The 23895-nt window shown below is 47.4% G+C and overlaps 1 protein-coding gene across 1 annotated transcript in view; it reads left to right on the top strand.

Moving 5' to 3' along the window:
• LOC138293759 (E3 ubiquitin-protein ligase TRIM39-like) overlaps nucleotides 1-23895 on the top strand; it is a 271251-nt gene that overhangs the window by 130328 nt on the left and 117028 nt on the right. The window contains exons 3-4 of the mRNA XM_069233101.1: nucleotides 7882-8112; nucleotides 21277-21299. Coding sequence (XP_069089202.1) covers nucleotides 7882-8112; nucleotides 21277-21299 — 254 coding nt within the window. The remainder of the gene's footprint in view (nucleotides 1-7881; nucleotides 8113-21276; nucleotides 21300-23895) is intronic.

The raw sequence follows: 23895 nt of genomic DNA, 5'->3' as shown, positions 1-23895 counted from the left end.
CTCCTGGCCGCTCCAGGTTTAGGATCCCTATGCTCAGTGTACAAGAGGTTGTACTCGCAGTAAACTCTGTGAGAGTCACTGACATCCCCATTAGCCTGTTTGACAGCTTGCTGTCTGAGACACTCTAATGTGGGACAGGTTTGCTGTGCCACACTCAGCTCCTCTCTGGCAGGCCCCCCTTCACCCAAAAGCTCAGCAGTGTCTGCTTCCAGCTCCTCTGGTGTAGGTTCTGCACAGGGAGGGAATTCTTCTTCCTCAGAAGTAGAATTCACTGTAGAGGGAGGGATAGTAGGAACTGGTTTGCTTCTACTAGCCCTAGCTTTAGGGAGCACTTGGTCCATTGTTCCAGGATCCAAGCTTCCCTGTCCTTTTTGCTTTTTGGCCTGAGCCCTTGTCAAAGCAAAAATATGCCCTGGGATGCCCAGCATTGCTGCATGGGCCTCCAACTCCACATCTGACCAAGCTGATGTCTCCAAATCATTCCCTAATAGACAGTCTACAGGTAAATCTGAAGCTACCACAACTTTCTTTGGACCAGTTACCCCCCCCCCCAGTTGAGATTTACAACAGCCATGGGGTGGCTTTGTGTTATGTTGTGAGCATCGGTTACTTGGTACTGGTGTCCAAGTATGTGTTGTTCAGGGTGCACCAGTTTCTCAATCACCATTGTGACACTGGCACCTGTGTCCCTGTAGGCCTGGACCTCAACACCATTTATTAGGGTTAGTTGCTTGTACTTCTCCAAGTTATGGGGGCAAGCAACCAAAGTGGCTAAATCAATAGCCCCTTCAGAGACTAAAGTAGCCTCTGTGGTCTCCCTAATTAGACCAACCCCAACTAAATTACCAAAAGTGAGCCCAGCTACTCCCTTGGATTGGCTATTAGTAGGTTTGCTCCCACCACCACTGCTATTAGTAGGGACACTAGGTGTAGCAGTAGGGGTTGTAGTGGTAGGAGCTGTGGTGCCTTTCTTTGGACAACTGGGATCTGTTGTCCAATGGCCTTTTATTTTACATAAATAGCACCATGGTTTCTTTTCCTTGTTCTGATTAAAGGAGGATTTGGACCCACCACCCCCACCAGAGTGTTTTTGTGGGCCTGATGAAGACTCATTTTTAGATTTGTCCCCACCCTTGTCAGAAGACTTACCATCCTTCTTTTTGTTGCCATCTTTGTCACCCCCTGTATGAACTTTTCTGTTCACTCTTGTTCTGACCCATTTGTCTGCCTTCTTTCCCAATTCTTGGGGAGAGGTCAGATCAGAGTCCACCAAGTACTGGTGCAACAAATCAGACACACAATTATTAAGAATATGCTCTCTCAGGATCAAGTTATACAGGCTGTCATAATCAGTAACTTTACTGCCATGTAACCACCCCTCCAAGGCCTTCACTGCCTGGTCAATGAAATCAACCCAGTCTTGTGAAGACTCCTTTTTGGTCTCTCTGAACTTTATCCTGTACTGTTCAGTGGTTAAGCCATAACCATCCAGGAGTGCATTATTAAGAACTTGGAAATTATTAGCATCATTTTCTTTTACAGTAAGGAGCCTATCCCTACCTTTTCCACTAAATGATAGCCATAGGATAGCAGCCCACTGCCTTTGAGGGACATCCTGTACAACACAGGCCCTCTCAAGTGCAGCAAACCACTTGTTAATGTCATCCCCCTCCTTATAAGGGGGAACTATCTTGTGCAGATTCCTGGAATCATGCTCTTTTGCAGGATGACTATGGGGAATACTGCTGCTGCCACCATGGGTATCTAAACCCAACTTCTGTCTTTCCTTCTCTAATTCAAAAGACTGTCTATCCAAATCCAGCTGTTGCTTTTTAAGCTTCAGTCTGGTTTGTTCCACCCTCAACTTATTGAGTTCCCTCTCTAACATTCTGTCATCAGGGTTGGTGGGAGGGACATTTCTTGAAACAGAGCTATGATGGGAATGAACAGAAGGAGACCTGTCCCTTACAGAAGCCAACCTAACAGCTTGGTTTACAGAAACATTACTACCAGTATGGTGAGAATAAATGCTTTTGCTATGATGTGAGACAACACTGTTTATTTGGTGTGGCTCATCATCATTACCATCTATGCTAGATTGTCTAGTAATGGGCAGGCTAGGAAGTTTCTTTCCTGAATCTTTTCCTGGGGGAGTCCCTGAATCAGATTGGGAACTATTAGGTACTTTCTCAACAGATGGGGCACCTATGGCCTTATCCTGTTCTCTAAGCATGTTAAGTAACAGTTCCAAGGAAGGATTCTTCCCTACACTCAAACCTCTCTCTATACAGAGACTCCTTGCTCTTTTCCAGCTAAGGTTGTCATATGCAAGTTTGGACAGATCAACACTTTGGCCTGTGCCAGACATTTTTTAGAGAGAGTTAAAGTGATAGAAAGAGAGAAAAAAGTTTTCAGAACTTTTTGGAAAGACAGAAAAAAACTTTTTAAACTTTTAAGAACTTTTTGAAAGTTTAGGAGTACTTTTCAGCACTTAGAAAAGAGTGAAAAGAGGAAATGCAAAACTTTTTGGCTATGTGTATATACACTGACCTTGTTTTGTATATTTTTCTCTTATGAAAAGTACAATGACAAGAGTGGTAAGTAGTCTCAAGCACTTATCCCACCACTGCACAACCAATGTAGGAGGCTGGACTGGCTTGTAGTGAGTACCAAGGCGTACTTGCACCTTGCACCAGGCCCAGTTATCCCTTATTAGTGTATAGGGTGTCTAGCAGCTTAGGCTGATAGATAATGGTAGCTTAGCAGAGCAGCTTAGGCTGAACTAGGAGACGTGTGAAGCTACTACAGTACCACTTAGTGTCATATGCACAATATCATAAGAAAACACAATACACAGTTATTCTAAAAATAAAGGTACTTTATTTTTATGACAATATGCCAAAGTATCTTAGAGTGTACCCTCAGTGAGAGGATAGGAAATATACACAAGATATATATACACAATAGCAAAAATATGCAGTATAGTCTTAGAAAACAGTGCAAACAATGTATAGTTACAATAGGATGCAATGGGGAAACATAGGGATAGGGGCAACACAAACCATATACTCCAAAAGTGGAATGCGAACCACGAATGGACCCCAAACCTATGTGACCTTGTAGAGGGTCGCTGGGACTATTAGAAAATAGTGAGAGTTAGAAAAATAACCCTCCCCAAGACCCTGAAAAGTGAGTGCAAAGTGCACTAAAGTTCCCCTAAGGACAAAATAGTTGTGTTAGAGGAATAATGCAGGAAAGACACAAACCAGCAATGCAACAACTGTGGATTTCCAATCTAGGGTACCTGTGGAACAAGGGGACCAAGTCCAAAAGTCACAAGCAAGTCGGAGATGGGCAGATGCCCAGGAAATGCCAGCTGCGGGTGCAAAGAAGCTTCTACTGGACAGAAGAAGCTGAGGTTTCTGCAGGAAGGAAAAGGGCTAGAGACTTCCCCTTTGGTGGACGGATCCCTCTCGCCGTGGAGAGTCGTGCAGAAGTGTGTTCCCGCCAAAAGAACGCCAACAAGCCTTGCTAGCTGAAAATCGTGCGTTTGGCGTTTTTGGACGCTGCTGGGGCCCAGGAGGGACCAGGAGGTCGCAAATTGGACCTGAAAAGAGAGGGGACGTCGAGCAAGACAAAGAGCCCTCACTGAAGCAGGTAGCACCCGGAGAAGTGCCAGAAACAGGCACTACGAGGATGCGTGAAATGGTGCTCGCCGAAGTTGCACAAAGGAGTCCCACGTCGCCGGAGACCAACTTAGAAAGTCGTGCAATGCAGGTTAGAGTGCCGTGGACCCAGGCTTGGCTGTGCACAAAGGATTTCTGCCGGAAGTGCACAGGGGCCGGAGTAGCTGCAAAGTCGCGGTTCCCAGCAATGCAGCCCAGCGAGGTGAGGCAAGGACTTACCTCCACCAAACTTGGGCTGAAGAGTCAATGGACTGTGGGGGTCACTTGGACAGAGTCGCTGGATTCGAGGGACCTCGCTCGTCGTGCTGAGAGGAGACCCAAGGGACCGGTAATGCAGCTTTTTGGTGCCTGCGGTTGCAGGGGGAAGATTCCGTCGACCCACGGGAGATTTCTTCGGAGCTTCTGGTGCAGAGAGGAGGCAGGCTACCCCCACAGCATGCACAAGCAGGAAAACAGTCGAGAAGGCGGCAGGATCAGCGTTACAGAGTTGCAGTAGTCGTCTTTGCTACTATGTTGCAGGTTTGCAGGCTTCCAGCGCGGTCAGCAGTCGTTTCCTTATCAGAAGGTGAAGAGAGAGATGCAGAGGAACTCGGATGAGCTCTTGCATTCGTTATCTAAAGTTTCCCCAGAGACAGAGACCCTAAATAGCCAGAAAAGAGGGTTTGGCTACCTAGGAGAGAGGATAGGCTACTAACACCTGAAGGAGCCTATCAGCAGGAGTCTCTGACGTCACCTGGTGGCACTGGCCACTCAGAGCAGTCCAGTGTGCCAGCAGCACCTCTGTTTCCAAGATGGCAGAGGTCTGGAGCACACTGGAGGAGCTCTGGACACCTCCCAGGGGAGGTGCAGGTCAGGGGAGTGGTCACTCCCCTTTCCTTTGTCCAGTTTCGCGCCAGAGCAGGGGCTAAGGGGTCCCTGAACCGGTGTAGACTGGCTTATGCAGAATTGGGCACATCTGTGCCCAACAAAGCATTTCCAGAGGCTGGGGGAGGCTACTCCTCCCCTGCCTTCACACCATTTTCCAAAGGGAGAGGGTGTCACACCCTCTCTCAGAGGAAGTTCTTTGTTCTGCCATCCTGGGCCAGTGACCTATATGTAGTGCACGCGTGTAATGGTGTCCCCGCACTCACCAAGTTCAGGGAATTGGCTCTGAACAATGTGGGGGCACCTTGGCTAGTGCCAGGGTGCCCTCACACTAAGTAACTTTGCACCTAACCTTTACCAGGTAAAGGTTAGACATATAGGTGACTTATAAGTTACTTAAGTGCAGTGTAAAATGGCTGTGAAATAACGTGGACGTTATTTCACTCAGGCTGCAGTGGCAGGCCTGTGTAAGAATTGTCAGAGCTCCCTATGGGTGGCAAAAGAAATGCTGCAGCCCATAGGGATCTCCTGGAACCCCAATACCCTGGGTACCTCAGTACCATATACTAGGGAATTATAAGGGTGTTCCAGTAAGCCAATGTAAATTGGTAAAAATGGTCACTAGCCTGTTAGTGACAATTTGGAAAGAAATGAGAGAGCATAACCACTGAGGTTCTGATTAGCAGAGCCTCAGTGAGACAGTTAGTCACTACACAGGTAACACATTCAGGCACACTTATGAGCACTGGGGCCCTGGGTTACCAGGGTCCCAGTGACACATACAACCAAAACAACATATATACAGTGAAAAATGGGGGTAACATGCCAGGCAAGATGGTACTTTCCTACACCTTCTGTCCGGTAACATTGGGTAGGGGTCCTGCAGGGATGTAAAGGCATGATTATTGCATCTGTGTGTGCCATGGTGTGCAATGGGTGGGTGACCATGTACCCCAGTGCTTGCATTCCTGTGTAGGACCTTGTGTGATAATGAGTTAGGGGGGTGTATGGGTATGTGCAGTGGACATGCTTTGGTGATGGGTGTCCATGCTTTGGTGTTACATGCAGGGCTTGGGTTTGGGATGTGTGGTTTGTGATATTGGGGCGTACGTGAGGAGTTGGAGTGATGGGGGTGAGGGCGAGGGTGGGGGTATGTGATGGCATGCAGGTAGGATGGGGGATGAAGTAGTAAATATTTGACTTACCAGAGTCCATTCCTCCTGCTATTCCTGCGAGGCCCTCAGGATGCAGTATAGCCAAAACCTGCTCCTCCCATGTAGTGAGTTCTGGGGGAGGAGGTTGGGGTCCGCCGCCAGTCCTCTGAACCGCAATGTGGTGTCTTGAGACCACAGAATGCACCTTCCCCCGTAGGTCGTTCCACCTCTTCCTGATATCATCCCGTGTTCTTGGGTGCTGTCCCACTGCGTTGACCCTGTCCACGATTCTTCGCCATAGCTCCATCTTCCTAACTATGGTGGTGTGCTGCACCTGTGATCCGAATAGCTGTGGTTCTACCCGGATGACTTCCTCCACCATGACCCTGAGCTCCTCCTCAGAGAACCTGGAGTGTCTTTGCGGGGCCATGGGGTGGTGTGGCGTGATGTTTGGGGTGGTGTGTGTTGTGATGTGTGGGGTGATATTTAGAGGTGCGTTGTGTGAGGTGCTTGGATGTTGTGTGAGTGATGGTGTTGAGTGCCTGTGGATGCTAGTTTGTAGATGGTTGTGTCTCTCTCTGGCCTTTTGTCGCAATTGTTGACGTGAGGGTTTGTAGGTGATGTGGGTGTGTGTTTTATATTGTATTGGGTGTGTGTATGTGTATCAGGTGTGTGTATTTAGATTTGTCCAATGTGGTAGTGTTTTGTAAGAGTAGGTGTATTTTGAGCGTGGCGGTGTGTACCGCCAATGGAATACCACAGTTGAAAGACCGCCGCGTGGATTCGTGGGTCGTGATAGTGTGGGCGTATTCCTGTTGGCGTGACGGTGTCGGTTTTGTTATCGCCAGTATGTCACTGACCTTTGGTGTGGCGGACTTGTGTGGGTGTCTGGATTTTGGCGGATTCCGAGCTGTGGGTCATAATAACCGTAGCGAAATTCCGTGGCGGTTTGTTGGTGGTCTTCTGCATGGCGGTAAGCGGCTTTTACCTCAATGTTGTAATCACCTCCTAAGTGTAGCTGGCAGTTGGTCTTTGAGTGTTGCCCCCAGACACTGAGACAAGGGGAAGCTATGTGTTGGCAGGATGGGCCACTCTGACTTAATGAGGTGTGGGAGCTGTCACTTACCATAGATGCACATCACTAAGGGTTTGCCGCTAGTCTTTTTTGTCCCCAGACAAACTGTGTTCAGGACGGGGAGGAAGGGGATGCCTGACACCTCTGGGGGGGTGGAAGCCCTTACAAATTGTTCCTACTTCAGAGTGGCCTGAGGTATAAATATTGGACCTCAGACAGCAACTTTTTCAGACGTAGGCAGTGTATGATGCACCCTCAACACAGGAATTAGCATTGCAAGCTCCTCATCAATAAAGTCCTGACAATGATGCAGAACCATCGCTGCACAATCTATCTCTCCACCAGGACCTCGCACCACCTCTGCTGTGTGACACATCATTGAAGCAGGATCTCACAATGCTCCTCAACCAGGATTTGTTCCTGGGGCTAACCTGGTCCCTGTATCTGGCCTGTGCTCATCGCTGTCAGCCTGAACTTTGTAACTTTGTCCCAGTCTGGTGTAACCAGATAAACACAGTTGTCGTTTTGTGGCACTATTTTCACATACATTTTTAAAACTGCGTATCTCCAGTTCTACTGATTGGATTTTTGTTGGTTTGGTCTTACATTTTTCATTAATTTTTATTTTATTTCTCTAAATTGGTGTGGGATTTTTTTATGTTGTGTTTCACTTTTACTGTTGGAAGTGCTGCATAAATTCTTTATACATTGCCTCTAAGAGACACCTGACTGCTACCAGAGGGCTGAGCACAGGTTATTTTGGGGTTTCCTTGTGTTTTACCCTGACAAGAATTGGGGTTGTTGCTGGAGTAGGGTTTCACCCTCCCACCCCAGCTAGTAACCCAATGTTTCACAATGTTGATGCAAATGTACTTTGAATCAGTTGCCAAACTACTCTGGGAGTCGCTGGAGTGTTATTAAAGAGGGATGTGAGTTTTATTGTGCTGGTTTAGTGTTTGAGTAAGAAGGCAACTGCTGTTTCCAGCACACCTATGACACGCGATTACTAACCATGTCTGTACAACATCTGTAAATGTATATTTATTAATTACAACACAGAAATGTGTGTATTTATATGTCTCTTTATTTCTTTGTCCTAAAGTACATGTTCAAAAGCCAGCAAATAAAAATATTATGCCCATTCGAGGATCTGAAAGAGTTTCTTGAAAATGAGAAGCAAAGCCTCTCCAGCCGCCTGGAAAGGGAACACAAAGAGACCCTCAAGAAGATTCAAGGGAAAGTAACAGTTTTGGAGAAGCAACAGGACTCCTTCACCAAGCTGCTCACGGAGATAGAAGAGCAGAGTCTTCTGCCGGACATAGAGTTCATGAAGGTGAGAACTAGAAGAGAAATCTTGAGGGTCTTATGCATGGAGGGTACAGCTGCAGCTCTATACGGAACCATTGAAAGTGAGCAACTTGATCCCAGTGGCAGAAAGCAGTGAATGTTTTTTTGGGTGTATTTGTAAAGCGCACTATCACCTGTGAGGTGTAGGAGGCTGGCCTGGTTTGTAGTGGGTACCTCAGGTACTTACACCTTATAACAGGTCCAGTTATCCCTTATTAGTGAAATGTAGTCAGTGTCTAGAAGCCAGGCTGTCTAGAGGTAGCTGTAGGCAGAGCAGCTCAGGCTGAACTAGGAGACATGCAAAGCTCTTGCAACACCACTGTAGTCACACAATACTCACACACGAAAGACAATACTCAGTATTACCAAAAATAAAGGTTCTTTATTTTAGTGACACAATACCAAATATACTTTAGAGACTATACTCCCTTAGGAGGTAAGTATTATACACCAAATATACACTAGTAACCAAAATCAGGTAAGTAAACAGTCATAAAATTGTGCAAACTGTGAAAATCACAATAGGTTGCAGTGGGCCTAGGGGAACACAAACCATATACTCACACATAGCTTTATTCGGTTACTTTCAACCATAAAAGCAAAAACAACCAACAATTAAATGAGAAGAAAATAGGAATTAAGTTAAAAAGAGATAAGAAAAGTAAAAAACAAATGTTTCAGCCTTAAAACACATAAAATTATTTTCCTTAAAAAAAAGCACCTAACCCCCTAATACCTATCATTTATCATCAATACATAGCTTTATTCGGTTACTTTCAACCATAAAAGCAAAACAACCACCGGTAAAAAGATAAAAGATAAGTAAAAATTAAGTTAAAAAAAGGAAATAAGAGGAATAAAAAAGAACATCCTTTACGGCCTTAAAACACATAAAAACCAAACACCTAATCTCCTACTGACTGTCATTTAAATTAATCATGGGGTTTTGTTCCAGTCTAGGTGTGTGGTTAAGATTTGATGACTAAAACATTCCATTGTCAATTTTTCATATTGTCCTTATTTTTGAAGTGAGTTCCGCATCAGCAATTTTCCCCAAGCGATTAATACGTACATGCCAGGCAGCTGTAATGTACTTACTAACCGCACAGGGTAAGGGGGGGGAACTTTCCCTCATCAGAATTCTTAAGGCAACAATACAATGTCTTACCCCCATATTTCTACACACTGGCCGTAACCACTTTCGACGCGCAATCAAATAGGCAGGACATAAAAACATAAAATGTACAATGGATTCTGAATTATGGTTACAGCTCGGACAAAAATCAGATCTTGTAGTTGCACTCCACTTACTGCCATATGATTTGAGAGGCAGACAACCATATCTGAACTGGATATATAAACTCTTACTTAATGGGTCAAGAATTATATCCATAAAAGATTCAAAAGACGGATACCATTTAAAATCAAAAAATTGTGAGGTCAATCTGCCGTGAGTAGGGCACAGCAGATAGTTTTCCCTGACATAAGTCCAGTATACAGTTTTCAAATGATTCTTCTGCTCCTTCCTTATACTTTCTGGATGACTCCATAGCTCACTAAGACCCAATTTATGAAACCATTTAGAGATGTGATTAAACCAGGGAATGGTGAGTACATTTGGTCTATCCAAGATGTCTTGGATAGACTGCTTGTAAGTAGATAACTCAGGGGTGGACCAAACACGGACCCAAAAAAGCAGAGGTCGTAGGGCAACTACATCTGAGATACGTGAAAGGCCAAGGTCCCAGAACAATGGCAGCAGTGGGGTACTGCGAGGGCAGGCCAAAGTAGACCTCACGAAATTGTTTTCCCCCACTGCAAGCCTGCCAGTGTTTGAGGACCCCCAAATTTCTGCCCCATAGACCGCAGCACTTTGTGCCTTTGCTCTATAAATTTTAATAATTGGAGTAATCACTCTCTCAGAAGTAGACTTATGAAAACGAAGAATGGCTCCAGATGACTGTACCAGGCGAGCCAAACTTTTGTCAATTTGGGCCCCCCAATGCAGATTGTTGCTAATTCTCACCCCCAAGTAATCTATAGAGCTTACCAAACCTAGGGGCGTTCCATTGTAAAATATTGAATATCTCTTAGTGGGGCCACAACCCAAAGTCATAAGTTTAGTTTTGCTATGGTTAAGTTCCAGACCATAGTCACTGCAAAACGAACTGAACTTGTCCATGAGTACCTGGAGGCCCATAGGGGTTCTGGAGATCAAGAGAGAATCATCGGCAAATAACAAAATTGGAATTTTATGGTGATTCAAAGATGGGGCATCATTTTGACAATTGGACACGACTTGCACCACCTCATTGATGAACAGTGTAAATAGCGTTGGGGCAAGAACGCAACCCTGGCGCACTCCTCTCTTGATGTCTATTTTGTCTGTGAGTTCCCCCTGATTGCCCCATCTTACTTGTGCAAATGTTTTTTCATGTAATCTTTGGATTAAATGCACTAAGTTCCCTGGGATACCAATTTTGTTTAATACTTCCCACAGTCTCTCTCCTGGGACAAGATCAAATGCAGATCTTAAGTCTACGAAAGCCACATAGAGTTTTTGCTTAGATAAGGTGACATACTTCCAGAACAGTAGTGACAGCCTGAAAACTTGGTCCATAGTATTAGTTTTGGGCCGAAACCCAGCCTGTAAGGGAGATAAAATTTGCTGGTCTTGAATCCAATCAGTAAGCCTCTCTAAGACTTGTTTGGCAAACGTCTTCTGAAGGATATCAATAAGGCTAATTGGTCGATAATTTACAGGCAACCCTGTATCACCCTTTTTGTAAATCGGTATTATTTCAGCACCACGCCAAGACTCTGGCCATATACTAAAATAGTGGAATGCAAATGTCAGTTTCCCACCTAGGCAAGTGTAGTGTATAGAGTGGTCTTGGGAGTGTAAGAAAAAGCCAAAGATAAGTAAAATACTCCACCCCAGAGCCCAGGAAAGCAGGAGTAATCAATCAATCAATCAAAAAAAATTATAGAGCGCACCACTCACCCGTGAGGGTCTGAAGGCACTGGGGGGGGGGGTCAAAAAGAGGGGGGCAGGGAGGGTTACTGTTCGAACGGCCATGTCTTGAGGCTCTTTCTGAAGAGCAGGAGCTCTTTGGTTTTGCGAAGGTTGGTGGGGAGGGAGTTCCAGGTTTTGGGGGCGAGGTAGGAGAAGGACCTGCCTCCTGTGGTGGTGCGTTGGATGCGGGGGACTGTGGCTAGGGTGAGGTCAGCTTATCGGAGGTTGCGTGTGGGAGTGTGGAAGTTCATTCTTTCATTGAGGTAGGTTGGGCCGGTGTTGTGGAGGGATTTGTGAGCGTGGATGAGGATCTTGAATGTGATTCTCTTGTCTATGGGGAGCCAGTGAAGGGATTTGAGGTGTGGTGAGATTCGTTCGTGGCGGGGGAGGCCAAGGACGAGTCATGCGGCTGTGTTCTGGATTCTCTGGAGTTTGCATTTGAGTTTGAGAGTGGTGCCAGCGTAGAGGGCGTTACCGTAGTCTAGTCCGCTGCTGATGAGTGCATGGGTGACTGTCTTCCTGGTCTCTGGGGGAATCCATTTGAAGGATTTTTTTAGAGTGCGGAGTGTGTGGAAGCAGGAGGAGGTTAAGGCATTGATTTGCTGTGTCATGGAGAGGGAGGGGTCTAGGATAATGCCGAGATTGCGTGCGTGGTTTGCGGGGGTGGGTGCGGGGCCTATGGCGGTGGGCCACCAGGAGTCGTCCCATGTAGTTTTGTTGGGGCCGAAGATGATGATCTCGGTTTTGTTGGAGTTAAACTTGAGGTGGTTAGTAGTCATCTAGTTGGCAGTGTCGAGGAGAGCAGCGTGTAGGTTGGTTTTGGCGGTGGTGGGGTTGCGGGTGAGGGAGAGGATGAGTTGGGTGTCATCTGCGTAGGAGAGGATAGTGATCCTTTGTGCTCAGAGGATGTTGGCTAGGGGGATCATGTAGATGTTGAAGAGTGTGGGGCTGAGGGAGGACCCTTGGGGGACTCCGCAGATGATCTTGGAAGTTTGGCAAATTCCTATGTTGTGGAGGCGTGTGAGGAGTGTGTTGTTGCAGACGGTGTCAAAGGCTGCAGAGAGGTCTAGGAGGATGAGTGCGACGGTCTCGCCCTTGTCGACTTTGGTCATGATGTCGTCAGTGCATGCGATGAGGGCGGTTTCCGTGCTGTAGTTCTTGCGGAACCTGGTTGTGAGGGATCAAGAGTGTTGTTTGCTTCGAGGAAGTGGGATAGGCGGTGTTGACTAGTTTCTCTGCAGCCTTGGTGGGGAAAGGGAGGAGGGAGATGGGGCGATAGTTGGAGAGGATCTCCGGGTTGACTTTGTTTTTTTTTAGGAGAGCAGTGACTTCCGCGTGCTTCCAGGGGTCTGGGTAGGTGGTGGAGTAGAAAGAGGAATTGATTATGTCGCGGAGTATGGGGGCGATGGTTGGGCTGGCTTTGTTGTATATGCGATGTGGACAGGGGTCAGAGGGGGATCTGGAGTGGATGGAGTTCATGGTTTTTTCGGTTTCTTCATGTGTGGTGGGGGTCCAGGTGGTGAGTGTGGTGGGGGGAGTCATGAGTGGGGGTTGGGTTAGGTGAGTGAGGGGTGTGTGCGGTGAGTGTGTGTGGTAAGCTGCTGTTTATGTCCAGGATTTTGTGGTGGAAGTGGTTGGAGAGAGCGTCACATAGGGGCTGTGTGTGTGAGGGGTCTATGTTGCTGGCTTTGGGTTTGGCAAGTTCATTAATGTTGGTGAAGAGTTCTTTGCTGTTTTGAGAGTTGTTGTCAAGGCGTGTCTTGTAGTGATCTCTTTTGGCGGTGGTATGAGTTGGTGATGGGTGCGAATGGTGGTTTTGAGAGTGGAGAAGTTGGTTGTGGAGGGTTCTAGTTGCCACATTTTCTCCGCTTGGCGGCATTTGCGCTTGGAGACTTGGAGTTCAGGGTTGAACCATGGGGCTTTCTTGATGTTGCAGGTGGCGATGTGTTTTCTGAGGGGGGCTAGTGTGTCTGCGCAGGTGGTGATCCATTTGGAGAGGTTGTGTGCTCCTGTGTTGGGGCACCCTTTACAAAAGTAAAGTACAGCAAGTTTCCTAAAACACACTAGAAGTCATGATAAAGAATAATGCAAAAAGCAAGCAAGACTGCAAGACACCAACAATGGATTCCTGGACCTGAAGACCTGTGGAGAGAGGAGACCAAGTTCAAGAGCTGCTGAAGAGTCCAGGAGGAACAGGAGCCCCTGCTAACCTGCTAACCTGGATGAAGGTGCAAAAATAAAACCTCTGGTTGGAAGAAAAAGTCAGAAATGCACCAAAGAAGACAGCTGCAGGGTCAAATAGATGAAGACAGGCTGGTTTTCGTCGCTGGATTATGCCAACAAGCCTTGGCTCATGCAAGAAACATGTTTAGCAGGAAAAGGCGCTGCCTGGGCCCAAGAGGGACCTGGGTGTCTCAACTTAGGATGAGGAGACAGAGGGAGCTCTCAGCAGTTTAGAGAGTCCTCAGAAGACCAGGCAGCACCCACAGGAGTCCCACAACATGGGAACAAAGGAGTTGCAAATGGTGGTCATTGCAAATGGTGGTCATTGCAGCACTACACAAAGGGATCCCATGCTGCCGGAAAACAACTCAGGGAGCTGAGCATCACAGGATAGAGTGCTGGAGACCTGGGCTAGGCTGCTGTGGGAGGCTGGCCTGGCTTATTGTGGGTACCTTGTGGTACTTACACCTTGTGCCAGGTCCGGGTATCCCTTATTAGTATAATAGAGGTGTTTCTAGCAGCTTAGGCTGTTAGAGGTAGCTATGGCAAAGCAGCTTAGGCTGAACTCGGAGACATGCAAAGCTCCTACTATACCACTTATATCATATAGCACAATATCATAAGAAAACACAATACTAAAAATAAAGGTACTTTATTTTAGTGACAATATGCCAAAAGTATCTCAGAGGATACCCTCACTTAGGAGGTAAATAATATACACAAATGATATGTACACAAACCCAAATCATGTAAGTAACAGTAAGAAAAGTAGTGCAAACAATGTAGAATCACTATAGGATGCAATAGGTAGACATAGGCCTAGGGGCAACACAAACCACATACTCCAAAAGTGGAATGTGAATCACGAATGGACCCCAGGCCTATGGGAGGTTGTAGAGGGTCACTGGGACTGTGAGAAAACAGTAAGGGTGTCCAAAATACACCACCCAAAGACCCGGAAAAGTAGGAGTAAAGTTACCCTACTACCCCAGAAAGACAGAATAGTCGTGATAGGGGATTCTGCAAGAACCACAAGCACCAGCAAAACACTGAAGACAGATTCCTGGACCTGAGGACCTGTAAAGGAAGGTGACGAGGGCCAAGAGTCACGCAAGTGTCCGGGGGGCAGGAGCCCACAAAACCCCGGATGAAGGTGCAAAACGGCTGCCTCTGGGTGGAATAAGCTGAAGATTCTGCAACGACGGAAGGGGTCAGGAACTTCTCCTTTGGATGGAAAATGTCCCACAGCGTGCTGAAGGTTGCAGAAGTATTTCCACGCAGAAATACTGCAAACAAGCCTTGCTAGCTGCAAGAGTTGCGGTTGAGGATTTTGGGTGCTGCTGGGGACCAGAAAGGACCAGTATGTTGCCCCTTGGAGGAGGAGACTGAGGGGGCGCTCAGCAACTCAGAGAGCCCCCACAGAAGCAGGCAGCTTCTGCAGAAGTACTGGAACAGGCACTTAGGCACAAAGGTATCCTTCGAAAAATGCACTGAAGCCGGAGCAGCTGCAGATGACGCAGTACACAGGATTACTGTCTGGCGTGGGGAGGCAAGGACTTATCTCCACCAAATTTGGACAGAAGGGCAACTGGACTGTGGGAGACACTTAGACCCAGCTCTTGTGTTCCGGGGACTTTGCTCGTCAGGATGAGAGGGGACCCAGAGGACTGGTGATGCAGATGTTTGGTGCCTGCGTTGGCAGGGGGAAGATTCCGTCGACCCAAGGGAGATTTCTTCTTGGCTTGTAGTGCAGGGTGAAGGGAGACAGCCCTCAGAGCATGCACCACCAGGAAACAGTTGAGAAAGCCGGCAGGATGAGGTGCTACAATGTTGCTGGTAGTCTTCTTGCTACTTTGTTGCGGTTTTGCAGGCGTCCTGGAGCAGTCAGCGGTTGAACCTTGGCAGAAGTCGAAGAGGGAAGTGCAGAGGAACTCTGGTGAGCTCTTGCATTCGTTATCTGAGGAATAGCCCAGAGGAGAGACCCTAACTAGCCAGAAAAGAAGGTTTGGCTACTGAGAAAGGAGGCTTGACTACTGAAAGAGGTAAGCACCTATCAGGAGGAGTCTCTGACGTCACCTGCTGGCACGGGCCACTCAGAGAAGTCCATTGTGCCCCAACACCTATGAATCCAAGATGGCAGAGGTCTGGGACACATGGGAGATGCAGGTCAGGGGAGTGGTCACTCCCCTTTCCTTTGTCCAGTTTCGCGCCAGAGCAGGGCTGGGGGATCCCTGAACCGGTGTAGACTGGCTTATGCAGAGATGGACACCATCTGTGCCCATCAAAGCATTTCCAGAGGCTGGGGGAGGCTACTCCTCCCCAGCCCTTCACACCTATTTCCAAAGGGAGAGGATGTAACACCCTCTCTCAGAGGAAATCCTTTGTTCTGCCTTCCTGGGACTGGGCTGCCCAGACCCCAGGGGGGCAGAATCCTGTCTGAGGGGTTGGCAGCAGCTGCAGTAGAGACCCCGGAAAGGCAGTTTGGCAGTACCCGGGTTCTGTGCTAGAGACCCGGGGATGCATGGAATTGTCCTAGACATGTTACATGACCCTGTTGACCTATATGTAGTGCACACGTGTAATGGTGTCCCCGCACTCACAAAGTCAGGGGAATTTGCCCTGAACAATATAGGGGCACCTTGGCTAGTGCCAGGGTGCCCACACACTAAGTAACTTGGCACCTAACCTTCACCAAGTGAGGGTTAGACATGTGGGTGACTTATAAGTTACTTATGTGCAGTGAAAGATGTCTGTGGAATAACGTGACGTTATTTCACCCAGGCTGCAGTGGCAGGCCTGTGTAAGAATTGTCAGAGCTCCCTATGGGTGGCAAAAGAAATGCTGCAGCCCATAGGGATCTCCTGGAACCCCAATACCCTTGGTACCTCAGTACCATATACTAGGGAATTATAAGGGTGTTCCAGTATGCCAATGTGAATTGGTGAAATTGGTCACTAGCCTGTTTGGAAAGAAGAGAGAGCATAACCACTGAGGTTCTGGTTAGCAGAGCCTCAGTGAGACATTTAGGCATCACACAGGGAACACATACATATAGGCCACAAACTTATGAGCACTGGGGTCCTGCCTAGTAGGATCCTAGTGACAGAAGGGCAAAAACAAACATACATACAGTGAAAATGGGGGTAACATGCCAGGCAAGATGGTACTTTCCTACAGCTGTGCACAAAGGAATTCTTGGAAAAGCACACAGAAGCTCTAGGAGCTGCAAAACATGCAGTGCCAAGGGGTACTGTCTGGCTTGGGGATGCAAGCTCTTACCTCCACCAAATTTGGACAGCTGGGCCTTTGGACAGTCAGGGTCACTTTACTCTACCACCTGTGCTCCAGGGATCCACGCTCGTCATCAGGAGAGGGGACCCAGAGTACCCATCGTTGCTGCAGAGAGGTGTCTGCTGAAGCAGGGAAGTGACTCCGTCACTCCACTGGAGATTCCTTCAATTCTTCTGGTGCAGTCCGGAGACAGGCAGTCCTCTGAGGATGCATGACCTGGAAACTGTTGCAGTTGTTGGCAGGAGCTGGAGTTACAGAGTTGCAGTAGTCGCCTTGGATACTTTGATGCAAGTTGTAGAGTACCTGGAGCAGTTCTGCTGTTGATCCAATGGTAGAAGGTGAAGTAAAAAATACAGAGGATTCCTGCTGGAATCTTGCAATCCGAATCTGAGGAAACACCCACAAGAGAGACCCTAAATTGCCCTCAGAGGGGGATTGGTCACCTAACCAGGTATGGACCTATCAGGAGGGGCCTCTGATGTCACCTGCTGGCACTGGCCAATCAGATGCTCCCAGAGTATCCCACCACCTTGGAATCCAAGATGGTAGAACCCAGGGACACTCTGGAAGAGCTCTGGGCCCCTCCCCTGGGAGGTGCAGGTCAGGGGAGTGGTCACTCCCCTTCCCTTTGTCCAGTGTCACGCCAGAGCAGGGACTGGGGGTCTCTGAACCGGTGTAGACTGGATTATTCAAGTAGGGCACCAACTGTGCCCTTCAAAGCACTTCCAGAGGCTCTGGGGGGATACCCCTCCTATGCTTATAACACCTCTTTCCAAAGGGAGAGGGGGGTGACACCCCTGTCCCAAAGGAAATGCATTGTTCTGCCTTCCTGTGATTTAACTGCTCCAGCCCCAGGAGGGGAAGCGGCCTGTCTAAGAGGTGGCAGCAGCTGTGGCTACAGTGAAAACCTCAGGAGGCTGGTATGACAGTACTTGGGGTCCATGGTGGAGCCCCCAGTATGCCTGGAATTGGGCCACCAATACTGGAATCAGTATTGGGGTACAATTCCCTGTTGTTATACACCTTACATGGCCATATTCGGAGTTACCCTTGTGTAGCTACATATATGTATTGACCTATATGTAGTGCACACTTATAATGGCGTCCCCGCACTCACGAAGTCTGGGAAATTGGGCCTGGACAACGTGGGGGCATCTCTGCTGGTGCAGGGGTTTCCTCACACACAGTTACTTTGCACCTAACCTTCAGGGTCTGAAGGTTAGACATATAGGTGACTTATAAGTGACCGGGTGCAGTGAAAATTGCTGTGAAATAGTGCTTACACTATTTCACTCAGGCTGCAATGGCAGTCCTGAAGAAGTGTTTGTATGGGCTCCCTATGGGTGGCAAAAGGTATGCTTCAACCCATATGGATCCCCTGGAACCCCAATGCCCTGGGTACCTAGGTACCATATACAAGGGACTTATAAGGGGGGTCCAGTATGCCAATTTGGAGTGGAATACTGGGTTACCAGTATGTAAGCACAAATTTGGAACCAGAGAGAGCATAAGCACTGGAGTTCTGGCTAGCAGGATCCCAGTGACACAGTCTAAACACATGGACAAACAGGTCAAAAAATGGGGGTAACAATGCTAGAAAGAGGCTACTTTCTCACATGAGGGTATTGTGGCGCTGAGTGTGGAGTAACACAAGTAGAGAAGGAGTAGCAACCTATAATGGTGATTTTATTTTGCCCTGATATAGGTGAAGTAGCAGCTACAACCTTTCCAGTTGCCGGAGGTGGGTTTGGAAATGCCTGATCCTCAGGTGCAGTCCTGCACTCCTGTTCTCCTTACTGGTTGACCTTGTATTCTTTTTTTGTGGAGGAGACTTGTGTCGCGAGACCCCTCACAGGTGCTTACATGACTCTGTTCGCTGCTCCCCGACAGAACTCGAGGCTGGAACAGAAAGGATCCATGAATTGTAGAACTCCATTGTAATTGATTTCAGCCCTCCCAGTGAGCAGGCCATGGCACAGCTTAGCATTGGTGCCTGCTGTGGACTGCATAAGGCATGTAGGGGCATATTTATGAGAGGATTGTACTAAGTTTGCACCACACTATGTTGTACATGCATGATGCAAACCTTGAAGATACATTTTTAAAACCATGCAAAGCCGATTTGCATGGTTTGAGTGGTTCCAAAATCTAGGGTAACACAACACAGCACAAATTGCTGCATTGCCCTACTCTACTCTTGGAAGGCGTTCCATGGGCACTGCGTGGGTCTTCCCATGCAACTCTCATGGTTTTTGATGCATTCCCAGATTAGCAAGAACAAGTAAACACGAGAATGAGCCAAAACGACACGCCTCCCCAGGAGAGGCGTAACGAAGGGAAATCTCTTTATTTCTTCTTGTTACTTCCCCTTTCTATGCGTGCTGCATCCTGCATAGATAGAGGAATATGCCTCCAAGGGTTGTTTTGGTGCAGGACGGTGCCTGTGTTGGCACTAGGCCGCCCATTGTGCACCAGTACAGGAAGGCCTCTATGCGTTAATTACGGCGCATTCCTGCCCCTTCCCAGTGACGCAGTGCTGCGCAGCCAGGTGTCTTGCTGTGCTGCCCCACTTTGCCATAACTATGGCCCTGAGTCTCTATAAGATCAAATAGACTCATCAGAAAAGCTGGGGCCTAAGTTCTCTCGTGAATACTTCATGTAATATTGGCCGGCAGAGACCTCCGTGCTCTCAGAGAAGCTACCAATGCGGCAGCCCCCTTTGGAGGCACTGGACTTTGCAGAGTGAGCGCCAAATCGCATGGCAGAGTTTTTTTGTTTCCTGAAAACAAGCCTCCAAAGCAAGGTGTGTTTTCTTCTCCAGAACACAGAAATATAATGCTCCTGATGCACAAGGACCTTTCTGCCTGTGTGTGGGGGTCATATGCATTGCCGCGGTGATTATCCGAGGTAAGTAAAACAAGAGACAGTCACCCTACCCTAATTAGGATAGGACGAGTGCCGCTGTGGTCCAGTGGCGACAGGGTTCCATTTCAGGGGGTTCTGCCAGTGGGACCAGCAAGGCTCGATTTTGTAAAATCAGGCTTATCCGAGGATTGCGTGGTCAGATTTACCTTGTGTTGCCCTCGTGGCTTGGTTAATCTGGAGTAACGTGAGGCAGAGCAAGTCTCTGCCTTACAATACTCTGCGCTGGAAAGGCGTGACATGGTGCTTTTTGGAGCATTCCCAGATTTAGTAAGGCAGGTAAACCTGGGAATGCATCACAATTGTTCACCTTCCGGATAGAGGAGCAACCAGGAAAAATATCTTTATTTCTCCTTGTTGTTTCCTCTTTGTAAAGAGGAAAAGCCCTCTAATTCTTTTTGTGCAGGAAGGTGCCCGTACTTACACAAGAACAAGTGTGCAGGGAGGTGCCCCTACTTACACAAGAACAAGTGTGCAGGGAGGTGTCCCTACTTACACAAGAACAAGTGTGCAGGGAGGTGTCCCTACTTACACAAGAACAAGTGTGCAGGGAGGTGCCCCTACTTACACAAGAACAAGTGTGCAGGGAGGTGTCCCTACTTACACAAGAACAAGTGTGCGGGGAGGTGTCCCTACTTACACAAGAACAAGTGTGCAGGGAGGTGCCCCTACTTACACAAGAACAAGTGTGCGGGGAGGTGCCCCTACTTACACAAGAACAAGTGTGCAGGGAGGTGCCCCTACTTACACAAGAACAAGTGTGCGGCGAGGTGCCCCTACTTACACAAGAACAAGTGTGCAGGGAGGTGTCCCTACTTACACAAGAACAAGTGTGCAGGGAGGTGTCCCTACTTACACAAGAACAAGTGTGCAGGGAGGTGCCCCTACTTACACAAGAACAAGTGTGCGGGGAGGTGTCCCTACTTACACAAGAACAAGTGTGCAGGGAGGTGCCCCTACTTACACAAGAACAATCCCCCTGTACACAGGCACCCTTGCACCATGGCGCAAGGGTACCTGCATTGGCACTAGACAGCAGATTGGGCACCAGCGCAGGGAGAGAGCAAGAATGCTCCGTCTCTTGATAAATGTGGTGCTTTCCTGCTCTCTCCATTTGATGCAGTTGTCTAGCTCTGTCGCATTGCATCAGAGAATGATAAATCTGGCCCCAAATTTTCTTCTGACCCTAAATTTAGTGGGAAACCATGGGTGAAGTAGGAGCGCCCTCATTTTGCACAGATTCCCTCACTCTGTAAAACTCAAAATAACTCCCTAAGGATCTGAGTGGGTCAGTAACTGACTGGACAAGTGTCCGGTTTTAATATCAAATATCAGAATGATCTCAGATGATTCCTTAAATCGATGTAATAGCAAGATCAAACCATTCAAGTGCACTGTCCATCCAGGTGCAGGTAACACAAGTCTACTCCAAGTACCTGGTAACACCACACATTCCCAGCCAGTCCTAGCTCCAGGCACATCTTACCAAGAGCCTCAGGGAAGGAGATCAGACCATTCTGTAAAGAGCTACCTCAGCTGACATCACCTAGGCAAGCAGATTCAAAAGACTCAGGGAGGCAGGGCATAACACAGACCACCTACTAAAATAACAACTCTGTCCTCTCAAAATGCAAATCAACACACACAGAGATGTCAAGGATGTTTATGTTTACTTTCTCTTGTTCTTTCTCTCTCTAGGTTGTACAGAAATCTATAGACAGGTAAGGTCCTTGTCTCCGGTAAAATATGTCTGCATGCAAAGTTGTAAATGTAACTTATGGAGCCAAGTCTTCAAGTCTTTCCTGAAGTGCAAAGTGAAGTCAGCAGGCTGTTCCAAAGACTGACCTCCTGCACAAAGAAGGCTCTGCCACCAGTATGGGCTTTCTTAAATTTGGAAACCTTCAACAATTTAGCATTATTTGAACGTAACTGTCTAGGTGGACTGTAAAGTTGTGGTTTGCGTCAAAGAGGGTATGGTCCAATGTGGTGGAAGGTACAATGTACTACGGCTGATAGTGATTAAGACTGAATTCGCTTGGCTTCTGGGAGCCAATGGAGAGAGCCCAGCTCCTCTGTGGTAGAACAATAATGTGGCAGAGACAGTGCAAGTTTTTCATTGGCCGCCTGTAAAAATCCATTCGGTGAACAAGATAGCCTGATGTGCCTAAAAACAAGGCATTACCATAGTTGAGCCTGCTCAAAATAATGCTTTGCACCACAAGTGAGAGAAAGCATGTTGGCAACAGTGGTAATATTTTACTAAGTGCCCTCATTAGTCCTAAACAAGTGCAAGAGAGTTTATTAATATGAGTACAGAGGGATAGATCACAGTCCATCTAAACTCTCAAATTTCAGACAGCCATTGCACTAATCAGTACTGAGTTATCCTTAGGTGGCCAAAAATCCACTACAAGAGGCCTTCGAGGAGACCCCGAGAAGCAGCTCATTACCTCAGTCATATCTTCAATAAACTTGAGGCAATTAGCTGTAAGCCACTGCAAGATGTCTGACATGCAGCACTGAAAAGAGGCCATTGGGGAGTGCAAAGTGCAATCCAGCGTAAGGATTAGTTTGTGTTGTCGGCATACAGCTATTGATGTCTTTCCCTCCCAGAGCCTGTGGCACAAAGTAGCTCCAAGTATCATCTCATGATAAAACAAGTCAGTGGTTCTATGAGAAATGCTTCTTCTAGGATGTCGCTGTCAAACATAACTGCGGTTGATGTCTCTTATGCACATGTATATCTTGGGAGACTTATTATTTATATGTTACTCTGGCTCATTTGCTCCTATGATTCAGGGGATTTGTTGCCCCTATGATTCAGGGGTTTCATAAGTTTCTATTAGTCAGTATCCCACATTTCCCTGATTCCACTACTTAAACCACAAACAGTTTTGATTGCAGGCATATATCAGCTGTTCCATCAGGCTTCCCAGGACCCGCAAGTCTTTGTGCCAGGGGTAGGAGAAGGAGGGCTCCAAATCCATGTGTGTGGGTTTCAGGGTTTCCTCTTGGCGGACACACTTACCTGTACGACTGATGCAGCTTCTGTACACTCTGTGCAGAGCACCAAAGCCCTCATTGTTTTAGGAGGAGGCTTGGGGATAGGCAAGCTGAGGTCAGAGTCCCACTGAAATTCTAATGTGTTCCCATTCTGGTGATTGCCATGTTGGGAGCAGGTATGTGTTGTGAACCAAATTAATTTGGTGATATTTTTCCCATTGTAAGAGGAGCTTTGCTCAATCCAAGATGGTGTTTTTTTCCCTTACCAGTTTTTGTTTCATCTTCCAGGTGAGCTCTAGGTATTTAAAGGACGTTGCATTCAGGAACTGTACATCACAATGCTTCTTCTACTACCTTGTGTTGTCTTTGTCATCTGTCCCTGTCCAAGCCTGGCCAGGTTGTCTTCTTGAACTACCTGCAGGTTGTTGGTCCATGGTCCTCACCATCGCATCAATCTGCCAGCACCTTCAGAGGTTCATTATGCCTTTGTTTTTTTCCTCCACTTCAATTTCTTCTTTTTGGGGACACTTTTCGAGTGCTGTCGCTAATCAACAGTTGGTGCTGATACTAATCTCCGGGCCGTGGTGATTGAAAGGAGTCATGCTTACCTTGGGAAGATGCCATCTCAGGTGAAAGATTGACCCTCACAACCTGCTCTTGACAGATTGCAATGCCAACTCCTTTCAGTACCATCATTAGCTATAGACCAGATGCAAGGACTAATATGTACCACACGGCATCAAAGCCCAGCAAAAATAGCATAGAGAAATGAAAGTGCTGCACTGTGACAATCCTAGGTCTCTCAAGACTCTCCAGATCGACCCTCCGTACTTGCTAGGGTTCCCTAATTTTAATGTAACTCCAGTTAATTAAGGACATTTTTAGACTCTCTCACAGGCCATTTTACCTTCTGGTCAACGCAGCTCATGCTGGATAAGACTGAGGTGGGCATCCTGAGATGCACTGGATCTCCCCAGGGATGGATTGTCCTTGGCTATGCCTTTGGTGACTTCTTCAGTTTAAATGACGAGTCTCTGTTTCTTATAAATTTTCAACAAATATTGAAAGGTCAGATATTGAATATTCTGCTGAGGGTGCACACTCTGAAATTCAGTGTGGCTTATATAACAAAGTTCAGACAATTTGCCGCTGAGACAATGGGTTGAACATACATGGCTGAGTCGCTTCCGGCATGGTCTCAAGGATGGGATTAAGAATTAGTGCATGTTCCTCATACGGTCACTCTTAATGAGGCATATCAAGGATATATTGATTGAGAGAAAGAAAGAAAGGGGGCAGTTCCCATGGGATACC

The sequence above is a fragment of the Pleurodeles waltl genome, chromosome 4_2 (genome assembly GCF_031143425.1).
Source record: "Pleurodeles waltl isolate 20211129_DDA chromosome 4_2, aPleWal1.hap1.20221129, whole genome shotgun sequence".
Classification (NCBI taxonomy): Eukaryota; Metazoa; Chordata; class Amphibia; order Caudata; family Salamandridae; genus Pleurodeles; species Pleurodeles waltl.
The sequence above is the reverse complement of the archived record's forward strand: the minus strand, read 5'-3'. Positions and strand labels throughout refer to the sequence as shown.